We start from the raw sequence: 13,005 nt of genomic DNA, 5'->3' as shown, positions 1-13,005 counted from the left end.
AGACGGGCGAGGAATATGGCCTCCCCTACTCGTGCTAACCTCAAATAGTTCAGAACAGTTATCGAGATCACAAAGCGTTCTTACGCCTCAGAAATCGCGCTGAGCAAGGTAATGTAGCTCCTATATAATTATAAAACATATTGTACTCATGTTATACAGAGACATTCGGCGAAGGCGTAAATTCTACTTAACGTTCTTTGCTACCAACTGTGCACTGTAGATGGCGGCATCAAAAACGTTTTTTTTTTAAAAGCTGTATGGAATACTTAGAATAAAATTATTTTCTAAATTTATAATCTAGAAAGTCAAATATAAGGTTACTTCAAACGAAAGCAAAAAAAAAAAAGACAATCTTTGAAAACAGCGCTTTGTCGTGTTTGTTTCGAGACTACATCGTCAGATGTTGCCACTTGTGGTGCGAAAGCCGGAACACGGAAACATGCTAGCCGTGTTCACAACGCTAGGCTGCGGTGAGTACGGCACGTCGACGAGTTCAAACTAATAAACGCTAAGCTAAATCCCTCCAATGCAGCGTAAGTCGAAGACTCAGCTGAGGTCGTCCCTAAGTTCCAGAATTGAAAACGGGCGCCCACAACCACTGCGCCGCTACTAGCGCAGAGTGGGAGATCGGGCGACGGATCGCGGGCAGTGTCAGGTGAGTGGCCACCAGACGCCACCGAATCGGCCCGAAATCAGATCGACCCCGGAGCGGAGCCAAAGTGGCCGCCAGGCCAGAACAATGGCCCGCAACAACGCGAGAGTGGGGCCGCCGGGGACAGCGGTGGGCCGCCCGGAAGCCCCCACTGGAGCGGAAAGCCCATACGTCACTCGGCGAAAGAGAAGCCAACGACCGCCGCCGGCACACACAGACGACACACGCAGCGCCGCCGCCGCCACACCGACTCGAAAAAGACCCCCGGCACGCGAGGTTCGCCAATCGTTTGCCCTCGCCGCCGCAGCCGCTGCTGGACGCACTCGGGCGCGCACCAACCTCGGCTGCCAAAAAGTTGGGCACACTGTAGCACAGGGGGGACGAAAGAGGGGCCGTCAGCCGACAGAAAGGAGGAGGAGGAGGCGCGCACAAACCCACGGGCCAGCCTCGCACAATTGCACTCGACGTGTGGCGCGAACAGGCAGTTCCCGACCACCGACGGCAGGGCTGCCGCCCGCAGCCTTGGGCGGAAACGCGCCCAGAGCACGCCTCGCCGAGTGGGATCCAACTCTTCTCGCCTATCGGACCGTTCCGGACGGGCTCCTGTTGGGCGGGGCCGTCGAACCCCAGAGTTCAACAGAATGCGGTGCCACAAAACGACACTTCTCACCAGCTACACCGGTTGGAACGAAACAGCGACAGCACTGCACCCGTGCCTTTTGCTTTTCTCCCCGAAGCAAGCAGAGCAACGCGCAAACCGCCCGCCAGAGTGACGCCGGCGACCCCAGGAGAGGAGGGAAAGTGTAGCGGTCAACTACAGGTTCACAATTCTAGTGCACGTGTTTAAATTCGGTGTACCAACAATGGCTGGCGCGGCAGCTGCGCATAACAGAGCAACTACACAGAGTCTTCGCGGGCGCCCGCGCGAATCACAGGGAACGACACGCGATGCTCCAGCTGCAGCATATGCTTTTTGAAAAGGGAGCGCATCGCCGCCGCTTTGCACTGCCCCTTCCCAGAAATCCCAGATTGGCAGCAGCACTTCCTGTCCTATGAGCACTCGACAGGTAGCGTTCGCCGCAAACACCAACCCAAATAGTGGTTGGCCTTGTTTTTGTACTCCTCGTTCTCAAATGCCTTGAAGCTGAATTTACTCTCGCAAGATTCCTGTACAGACTTCCCCAGCAGGAGGATGCCTAAAGTGCGTAGCATATGTGCTAGCTGCAATACTACAAGAATCCACGAGCAGGAGGGGTTCTGACCAGAAGGAATTATGTGAGCAGCGTGAACTCGGAAAGCGATGGACTCGCGGTCAGCTGACGAATCCAGGTGCTTGCCGAACTTCTCACGATGCTGAGTTGCTCAATTTTAGCTTTAAAAAAAAATCAGGACTTCACAGCTCAGAAACATCAAGTAAAAATTTCTGTCACAGCACTAGCACTGATGATCCTAGTCTCTCTCTCTCTGTTACATGATCCCTTAAAACGTTACTGGCTCATACCTGTTCGTATACTTGGGAACACGTATAGGAACGGTACAGCTCATGTACAGTATCACTCCGCCTAAGCGACGGACCCGGATGTCAACGGGCACGCGGGTTTTGAAAGGATATTGCTATGAATGCGTGATATCGTCTGCCTTTCCCAACGTAGTTGGTCGTAGCTGCAGTAGATTAAGTGCAAAAAAAAAAAAATCACGGAAACGGCTTTGCCATGTTTAAAATATTCCCAGCAACGCACTACTTGCGCCGCGCAGAGTAACATCCGGCTGCGGTGAAGAGGCACCGCGGCAACCCCGCTGTGCAATCATCATCGTTGCCATTCTTAACTTGCACCGGAGTACAGCCACTTTTTTTCTGATTCTGAGCCAATTTTTGTGGACTACATGTTCTCTCGCTCATATGAAAGCCAGCATTCTAATAGTGGGGTAGCCGCAATGAATTTCCAAATAAACAGGACGAATTAATTTTAGTTTGACACTAAACTTCCGGAAGACTGAAAGGTGGCGCCATGTACCGTCAAAACAAGACACTACCGTAAGTGTCCAAACAAATTCGTCGTTTTCAATGCGTGATTCAAAAACCGCACAAGTGAATATAAAACACTCCACATTATTGTTTTAGCCGGGGTAAGGTTTTAAGTTCACGCATCGTTAAGAGTATGTTGCCGCATGGTAATGACGACGGCGGCTGCACCTTTGTAGCGGGGGGACACTCCTGCGTCACTGCCACGGTTGCCAGCATTCCTTTCGGCCGGACACGTGTAAGCTGGTAGATATAAAAGTTCCAATTTCAAAAGTTTTGTGGCGCTATCGCCAAAACCATGTCGGGTTTAAGCGTTTCAAGTGATCGCCTTTCATTTGGGTTACAGAAAATATACTCGACGAAAATCGGTTGTCTGTCCTTCAAGGACTTCGCTCAGTAGACACGGACGTAACTTCGCATGTCAAGTGATTTTTACCATATGAGAGCGAGACGGCTGTTAATAATAAAAGAAGTGTTCGATACTTTATTTAGGTACGTCCTCACTTAGATGACAATTCTAACGACGACACGAAGTTTAGAGAAAAAAATCTGCTCTTTCCCACGCAGCCCTGCAGTAAGAAAATATGAAGAAAAAAAAGAAACCTGCTAACAATACCGTCGTACTGACATCAATATGTGGCGACAGACGCACGGTATTTTTCAAAGGGAGCGCCGGCGACGAGGATGGGTGAACGTCCCAGAAAGAGAACCTTGTCACCCGAACAAGTGCGCGAAGCATTCCACTACCAGACGACCGAGTGCACACCACCGAAAGGGACAGTTGATGTAATGCACTTAAATGGAAGCAATAAAGCCATGCTTCTCCACACATACATCGCGTTCGTAGTGGCATTACGCCGGCGCTGTAGATCTACAATCGTCCCTGTCTGTACGCAATTACATAAACTCCACGTAGACACGGCCATTTTTTTACAGCGTCGACCATTCTGTGAATCCGCGCCGTGTAACGGAGCGATACCGCAAACACGGCGAGAATTGCCCATTGCGCACTGGCCGCGGTGGCGGTAATCCGCTAGGCAGTTCGAAGAGAACTCTGTCCCCGATTTTTTTCCTTCGCTTATCAGGCAGCCTCCGAACAGGCGCTAACGGTGCAAATTAAAGAGGGCAAGTAAAACTGACCAATGCCATGAGCCTACGCATTGCACGAGCAAATTTCGAAATGTGCGTATTTTGGCGGTATTGAAAGTATTGGCGCAAGGGAAGGGACCTGTATTCAAAGCGGTGTGATAGGCAAAGGAAACCGTTTGGGGCTGCACTCTGCTCCAGAAGAGCCTAGCAGACTACAGCCGCCGCAGCCAGTGCTTAGTGCGCATGCGGTAACTCTCGTCGTATTTGCCGTGTCACTCCGTCAATGGCGCTGATCAACCGAACGGTCGACGCTCCCGCGATATTGACAAAAAATTGGGCAGGTGTACATTGTTTTCTCCCACCGATTCTCCTAACATTTGCTTTTAATAAACGCTGAAGGACATGTCTAGTGATTGGCCGGACATAACATTTTTTCTACTACAAGACAGGTTCAACACTTTTTCCAGGCAGGCGGTGATCTCCTTTGGAATGAACCAAGGTGAAAATCGCGCTTACAAGACATATGTGGTTCCTGCTATCTTAACGAGCACTGTCAGAGCACCCCCCCTCCCCCCTTTCCATTCTATAGCCATCAGGAGGAGGTTTGGAAAAGGCCCGTGCTGATTGCGCACACTGCGTCAGTGACAAGCCAGAGCGACAACGACAACACACGAGTCTTTAAAAACGGCTCGCGCCCAACAAGGAACGACGAACAAAAAATGTGCGCACTGACAAAAAAAAAGAAAGCGCCGCATTCTGCCGAGCGCTCTTCCATTCGTGGACGAATCGCAGGAATCTGGAGCAGCTCATACGTTCGGGCTCGTTGAACGCGAAACCCGGCTAAAGAGCAAGAAACTGCGCCCGCAAAGCGAAGAAAAAAGTAGCAGCGCCGGCAGATTATCAGGGCGGTTCCCAACTTTGCAGGGCGGAGCGTTTAAAAGCCGGATCTGTTTCCTCCCGCTTTACTTTTGCGACTCGCACACTCCTCGCCCGTGCGGGGGCCGTCGCCAGGACTCGGCGGCCAGTCACCACTGCCGCCGCTCTTGCCCCCGCAGCGGGCCTGGCGGAACGCGCGCAACGAAACACGCACATCCTACCCAGTAGACGCGTTTGTCACGTCACAACCGACGACGTCGCGCCAGCATTTGAAGACGGGCGACGACAGGGCACACACGCCATAAAGCGGGCATGTTGGCAGGCAGGTCTACGTATGGTCTGCCGGGGCGCTGTGCTACTGATAATGAGGGGGTAACGATTAGCCTTGCAATTAAACTTAGCTCGCTCGCGACTGCTGTGAGCTTCTACAAACAGGGGCAGATTCACTACTTCCCCGCACGGCGCCAGCTAACAGAAGCTCCGCACCACCTAGCCCTCCGGTCACACAAAAGGGTGTAACGAGGCCCGACATGCCATCTGCACTGCGACATCAGGCAATGCGAAGGTCATGCTTGCATTGCGTAATATCACAGCGCACGTTTTACTAGTCGCGTGAAGTCACTGGTCCCTTTTGACCTAAACGACTGGTCACTTAGGTGCATTGTGGTGAAGCACGGGCATTTTTAAGATCACACGTGAAGGAGCAACACCGCAAAAATAATAACGCCGTAGAAAACCAGAACGAACGGGGGACATGGTAATGGCTTTCAGGGGGATAGAAAATGCAAGCAGGGAGTAGCTGTGGACCACGTGCAGCCTGATCTACGTGCGGCCGTGCAAGACACCACGAAGCAACAAGAACACTAAGTTCATTTGACCATGTACTATTGTTGCTTCCTGATTGCCGCGCTACGGCCAGTGGAAGTCGCCAGATCGACGTCACCTGTACAGTGAGCGTCGAAGAAACGATTTCCACCAGTCGAGGTGACGAAAGCAGCCCAGCGCAGCATACCAATTTGCCGCGTCGGTTCGAGCACCATGAAGCTGGAGCAGCAACAGCAGTCGGGCGATTCACAGCAGCAGCACCGGCAGGCGCACACGGTGGTCCGCCGAGATGACGACGCGCCGCCCTCACCGGTGCATGTCGTCGTAGTCGACGCTAACGTCGTCGAACTGGACTCGCGCAGACACCGACAAGTCGGCACCGTCAGCAAAGTCGTCGCATCCACCACTGTCGTCATTTCACGGAGGGACGGCAACCTCCCTGCCCGAGCACTTGAGAAATTAGCTACTACCAACGGCGTTAACACGGCGACACTGCGGCAGCGGTGGTGCCGGTAACATCTGAGCAGCCCGAAGCGAGGAAGCTCGTCGCTGGAAAATCCACGGGGCCGTAGCGACGGCCCTCCAGGCTGGCACGGCATCCGACGGGCAACGACGACGGCACGACGCAAGACGCGACTGCACGGCCACCGTCCGGGCGCCTCGGACGACGCGTCGGGGGCCACATGCCGCTTCCAACAAGGCCACCACTAGGCACAGACGTTGCAGGACGCGAGAATCCACGGCGGCCAAATCGAGCTCGAGTCAGAGTGGCAGAGCAGCGGACGACGGCAACGACACGCCCGAACACGGCCGCACGGTGCGAGGGTACGCGACCGACTGAAGCGGCGAGCAAAGCAGCCGCGTCCGGCCGGCCGGCGTACGATCAGCGGGATCCGAAGGCGAAAGAAAGAGCCCGCAGGAAGGGAGGATGAAAGATGTACACAAAAGAGCGGTAAGGCGCCGCCGCGGAGAGGGGAGGGAGGTTACTCAACGCATGCGCAGAGCAAAGGCACGTGCGCGCGCGAGCAGGCGCGTGCGGCGCAACGCCAGCTGGCGGCTGGATGGGCCGAGCGGAGCGCGTGCCCGCGCTCCCCGCCCCGCGCTGAGGGAAGAAAAGCGGCGACGAGGGGTCGGGGGACCCGGCGAGAAACCGAGAGCGCAAATCAGAAACTCCAAACGGCGCAAAAATCGCAGGAAAAAAGAAACCGCACGCCAAAAGGCACAACAAGAAGCGAGCAACGGCGGCAGACGAGGGCAGAAAGAAAACGCCAGGAAAGAATGCAGGAGCAGCAGCCACGGGGCAGATGGATAGTGCGCGAGGAGGGAAGAAGGCAAGGACGGGGGAGTAGGGGGGTCAAGCATGTGCACCTAATTGGTCCGAGTATTTTTATACTCCCCCTCCGCCTGCCCAGCGGCTCCTAGGGGCAGCGCCGCTTGGGAGAGCGGGAAAAAGACGCGGAGAAGAAGCGCCGAACATCCGAAAACCCTGCGCGGGCGGCAAGCGGCACCGCCGAACAGATGCGTCCGAATGTGCGTGTGCCGGGCGCGTGGCACGCGAAATCCGAATACTCAACACTCCTCGCCCGCTCCCCCGCCGATCTACCTTCTCCCTTCCCGATTAAGTCCCGTGGCAACCCCCCTCTTCCATTCCCCTGTGCCGCCCCCTAACTACTTCAAAGTTTCCCCCGAAGTGCCTCTCGCAATCTCGTGGCTCGGCTCTCGTGCACGCAATCTTCCGTTACGAAAACCTCGCCCCGAACGGAAAAGCAGCCCCGTCTGAAAGATGTGACGGAGGCGCAGACCTTTGAGGCCCGTTTCCACGTGCCGCCCATCGTTTCTTCGTTTTCCGTCACGGCCGTTTTGTCCCCGCAAGCAACACTTCCTCTCCCTGTCGGGCTAGCTGCGGCGTTCCGGGAAAAGGTAAAGAGCGCAAATTCAGACAAGGACAACAACTGCCCGTCCCGTTCGTCTTTCGACCCATGTATTCGTTTGCGCTCTTCTTTTCCGAGCTTCCTCCTTGAGTTGGTAATTTATTTCACCTAGAGAAAGCCCGCGTAGCAGCTGAAACGGACACTAAAACAAGTCTGTCGAGCTGTTATTTGCGGGTGCACTTAATGTACGCGCTCTTGCGATTAGATCCCTCTCGACAACAGCAACTTTAGACGTTGCAGACGCGTGCAAAAGAAACGCAACAAAAAGTGCCGAATGTTCTCCGCAAGCTCACAGCAGTCCAAAAATCGTACGATTATGAAGCCAACAAACAGCGATGAGGGAATCTACTGTTCTAACTGATGCAACGGGCCACTTTATTTAAATTTATTTAACGAAAATCCGCCACATTAGTTCATCTCGTAGAAGGACGGAATGTCGGTTTAGATTCATGGCGCAAAAGAAAAAAAAAAAAAACGAGAGATAAACAAAAACCCGGGAAAATTAGCGGCGGCACAGCACTGGGCCGTGGTTCCTCCATACGTTGTGCTTGTTTATCTTGCGCTGTTATTCCTCCTTCTGTTGACCTTGTTTTTTTATGTCATGAATTAGTTCATCTTTTATAGGTCGGAAGGATAAAAAATACCAGGCGCCCTCCACGGCCGCCACACTAACCATTGCACTGTCGTAGCAATATTTGGTACAATCTAGTTCTTGAAAATTCTGAGGCTGACCCACATTTCAAGCATTACATCGACTTCGTTTGCCGACGCACTGTTAGGATAGGATAAACGCGCTCCGCAACCCCTCCTTCCGGGTGTATTGCCGCCTTTCCGGAGATAAGGTAGCCGCAACACACCACTGAATCGTCAATGGGGATGACGCGCCGATAAGGGAAACGACGCTCTTTGAAAGCACTCCTAGCGGGAATGAGTGTGTGCGAAGTCGACCAGAAAAAAAAAAATATTCGCAGCTTGCACTAAGGCTAGAGAAACAGCGGAGCTGGGGATCGACCTAGATTTTTCTGGTATTGATAAGTTTTGCTAGGCTGCTAAGTTTTGTTAGGTTTTGCGATGTTCTTACTAGGCTAGGCTAAGTGCTCAGGGTTGAGGCCAAGTTTAGCCGGATTTTACAAGGCTGTTCCAGTGTGTCCACCACACTGACAGCGGATCCCAGGGGGAAGAAGCTAGGTCTACCCCCAGCTCCGCCGTTTCTCCAGCCGTGCACCACTAGTGCCAGTTGCGCCAATTATTATTTTTTTTTGCGCTTTAGTAGCCCAAGAAAGGCTATTTATTACCTTTAAAATGGTATAGGATTGGGTGCGCGTACGCCCCTTGTGTTCACACTCGAGCAGGCGCGAAAGCCCGCTTCACTGTTATAATACCCTGTTTGCGGTGGTGCACCCTTTAAAGGCGGCGCAGTTCTTTAACACGAAAGTGTTTTATTCCCGGATACGCAAACATTTGAGTGACGTCATATCAGTAACGGAAGTGACGCCAGTAGAACGAAGCAAGCGGCCTGTAAAGAGTGCGCCCCTGCACACAGGGTCTTCTTGCGGGGAAGCAACCTTCAGAACCAAAGAGTACGTTATACTTAGGGTTATTCGTTTTCAGGTTTTATATTTTAACACGGAAGTGTTTTATGCCGGGATACACCAAGGTTTCACTGACGTCATATCCGTCACGGAAATGACGCCAGTACACCTTTGCCGAAGCGACCCGCCGCCAGCAGCACGCCACTCGCCAAGCACACACACAAGACAGCCGCCGACCCACAAATCATGCTCAGCTGTGGATTTCGCTGCACATTTCACTTTCGTGTTTTACCGATTCATCTATGACAGAGGAATCAACTACAAATTTTAGGCGCGCAGTACCTTAGGACCGCACAATGTCCGTCCGCGTCCGTGCGCATAGCATTTACAATCGCGAAAAATCACACAGGCACCGGCAGGATTCGAGCCTGTGTCTGGTAGACCAGACAGAGTTAGTGTCAGTCGTCTTACCCATTGGGCTAGTTAGTACCTGAGAGTCAAACGGCTTACTCCCTCGCCTGTGACGGTGCGGAGCACCTTAGGACCTCCCAATGTCTGTCCGCGTCCATCCGTGCGCACACCACCATCAAGCGAAAATCAAGCGAAATTCGATTTGAGCCGTGAGTTGCAGTTTCATTTAGGGAATAATCAAGGTGCAACTCACGGCTCAAATCGAATGACGGTCGGGGCGCAAATCGGATGTCACTCGGGGCGGAACTTGGATGTCATTTCGAGTCCCCGTACTCCGCACCCTCGCCATCATCCACGGAGTGGAGATGCTGCGATTTTTTTTTTTTTTTTTTGCTAACGCCTCCGGCTCAAGCTCCGCTGTTAAAAAAAAAAAAAAAAACAGCGGACACTGCCTACACATTCGAACTCCACATAGTGATTAAACAACGTTCACAGCCCTCTTCGGGGTCCTTTGAGAATATGGAGGTGTGAAGAGCCAGAAGTGAGTTTCCAACCGTGCCGCACTTGGCAGGTGCCGCGGTTTGTCTCCAGTGTTGACACCGATGATGCCATCGATTCTACATATGTGAAATCGAACTATACTGTGGGAGGAGATTTCATTCCCGTGACAGAGAGCCCAAGGGCGTTTCTTTGAAAGTTCACGGTCGCTTCCGCGTGCTGCCACCATGCAGTCAACCCACCCTTCGAAACACCCGCAGGTCTGCTACACCACAATTATCCCGAATGGCCAACCGTTGCGGTCAAAGGGCCGACGTAGGCCGCGGACCAGACCCTAACGTATACCACACGAGAGAAAAGAACGTAACCTGTGCTTTGGCATTATACGCAAAGCGGGCACCGAGTTCCGCATTTGCTCGGTGCCACAGCGCAGCTCACATTTTTGAGTCAAATCGTTCGCCGGTGATGGTGCTTCCTTGGATGCACAAATTCCGCTGCACATGCACTTTTAAACAAGGCCTACACTCACAATGAAACTGCCAATCACATCATAGCACTAATACAGACCCTCCAGCACCAAGGCACGATTGTTTGACTTGCGTGGACACCTGATGACACGGTTGGAGCAGACGGAAATCAGGAAGCCCACGACGCTGCAAGGGAGTGCCTCCTGAACTCTCCTCCCATGATTTCCAAACCTCCGCCGGCGCCTACTCCAGTAACGTGGTATAGGCATCGTTAACGCTCGCAACAAGAAAGCCGTAAGCGGGTCCAAGACATTACCCCTCAGGGCTTCCTGCCTGCTGGAATCCCCCTCAGACGGCAAGAAAAAAAAATTCGTTAACAAATTAAGGCCTACGCAAACGCGGCATGTATACCCCAGACGTAACCCCAAAATGGTATAACGGCGCCACTTCCCTCACATCGGCACCCCCGTGTACCCTTTGTGGGGAGGCTACAACGCCTAACCTATTTGAAGGAGGGCAACAGCGCAAATTTGACAATATATAGGGCAAACAGGAAGGTGCTTAAATGAAAGACTGAAAGAGCACCACTACAAAGTAACCAAGGCAATCAGTGGCCACCTGGGCCTCCACTGTAGGGACTGTAGTGTTAGCGGATGCAGCCCTATTTTTTCTGAAACAAAGGTCATAGCAAAAGATAAGCATAAAACCACCAGAGAAATAATTGAAGCTGCCGAAATCGCCTGCCTAAAAGATAAATGCGTAAGCATGCCCTCTCTGACCCTCTCCCAAAAAGAATTAGATTTTTTGACCCCAGGTTAGTGCAGCACGTGTTTTTGTGGCGCAGAGCGAGTGGTGATGTGTGACGAGCAATGGTGATAAGAGACACTATCGTGTTAGTCTTGCTTTTCCTTGTATTTTTAACCGTGGTGGTATATATGTGCCCGAGCGGTAAAGAATAAACTGTTGTAAGTCAGCGCTGTGCGTGTCGTCTCCTTCTCGTGTCTGTCAAATTTGCGCTGTTCTCCTCCTTCAAGTCATGAACCAACATGCCCAAGCCTCAGTCCTTGCAAGCCTAACCTATATCATTTAATATGGCACTGTACGACATTTCACAAGGGCAGAGCCGCCCTGCTTGATAAATGGCCACTGCCATCTGACGCTCACGCGCACTTACAGCTACTCCGGAGTAACGCATCCTTACTCGGAGCAATAGGCCGGTACGCACTACAGAGTGGTCTCTACAAAGCAGTACAGAGCGGGCCTGACCATGTGTTTTTTTTAGGCGGCCCACAAGAACGAAGACGCCCACGAAAGGACCTATGATCCCACAATGAACTTTAGTGGTATCCCTCTTCATCCCCTCCCCACTTACCTTCTTCCCCCCAAAGGGCTTCGTGCCTCCTTTTATTTTAAAGAAAGCATATTCACTCATTCATTTCCCCGAGGCCTATTTCACCGCAACGCACCCAAGAAAAAAAAAAAAAATCCGCCCGCAGGCAATGGGAACACAGTCGGCGAGTGACAAGGCAGAGCATGCAATTTTTTTTTTTTTAAGACTTGACTTCTACAAAAATCAATCAGTGGCAAATCGCCTAAACGCTGTACCTTGTCCTTCACCGACTTCCACCCACTGATCGCAAGGATCATCAGTAGGGTCAATTCTAGACAGCTAACGCACGGGAACGCGCCATATAAAACCGATTGGCTCCCGCCGTCCGATTTAAGTCATAGCTGAATTTCAGAAAGATACAAAGGACGGCCCCGATAATGTTCTAAATGTTGGTATACGAAACATGAATTTGAAACAGGCGTATACGATAGGCATCAAAATGAGTCAAACGATAGGATAGGCATCAAACGATACGATAGGCTTCAAACGATACGATGAATCAAACGATACGATAGGCATCAAAATATAAAAAATGTATACTATAAAGGATTTGTAACGCAGCTATATAGGGCATCAAAACAAAAATTTCTGCGTCCATCGGAAAAGTTGACACACGAGCATTGGCCCGCTTTCTGGAATTCAAAAGACAACGCCAAGGATTCACGCCGCGCAGGTGCCGGCAACCGCTACAGCTGCCCAAAAGAAAACGCGAACGGTGCACCGTTCGCGGTTTCCGCATTTCGGCTTACCGGCCCCCATAATACAAGCAGCGACATTAGACAAATTTGCTTCGGATTAAAGCTGCTTGAGTCATAGACTTTAAATTAGACAATCACAAAATATTCTTTTCAGTGCGTTGTATACACCCCACGTACATTTTTTCTCCACTTTCTTTCTTTCCAAATTCTTTATCTGTTTCTATGACCTACTATACCCTCCCCTTTGCTTTCCGAGGTTCTCTTGACTGCCAACCCTTTATATATATATATATATATATATATATATATATATATATATATATATATATATATATATATATATATATATATATATATATATATATATACAGTCGAGTCCACTTATAACAATACTGGTTTTAACAATATATCGGATATAACAATGGACAGCCGCGGCACCATCAGCTTGTCATTGTATTCTATGGCAAAATAAACCGCTTATAACAATGCTGTCATGATGCAATATCGGTTATAACAATTAAATGTGGGCACTGGAACCAACCCTGAACGAAACAAAAATGCAAAAACGCTGCGACAATGTCACCCCAACCCCGCCTATTACGCAAAAGTGCAT

General features: G+C 51.3%; 1 protein-coding gene across 4 annotated transcripts in view; it reads right to left on the bottom strand.

Annotated features, from left to right (window-relative positions):
• The window catches only part of LOC144145842 (protein spitz-like), a 177,136-nt gene that overhangs the window by 55,937 nt on the left and 108,194 nt on the right, over positions 1-13,005 (bottom strand). The window contains exon 1 of one of the 4 annotated variants that reach the window (XM_077677636.1): positions 5,653-6,399. The exons of the other annotated variants lie outside the window; for them this stretch is intronic. Coding sequence (XP_077533762.1) covers positions 5,653-6,064 — 412 coding nt within the window. The 5' untranslated portion in view covers positions 6,065-6,399. Of the gene's footprint in view, positions 1-5,652; positions 6,400-13,005 lie in introns of those variants that run through there. 4 annotated transcript variants of the gene reach the window in all.

Source organism: Haemaphysalis longicornis, unplaced genomic scaffold (genome assembly GCF_048455015.1).
Source record: "Haemaphysalis longicornis isolate Haplotype H1 unplaced genomic scaffold, Haemaphysalis longicornis Haplotype H1 scaffold_1, whole genome shotgun sequence".
Classification (NCBI taxonomy): domain Eukaryota; kingdom Metazoa; phylum Arthropoda; class Arachnida; order Ixodida; family Ixodidae; genus Haemaphysalis; species Haemaphysalis longicornis.
This window is presented reverse-complemented; position numbering and strand designations above follow the sequence as displayed.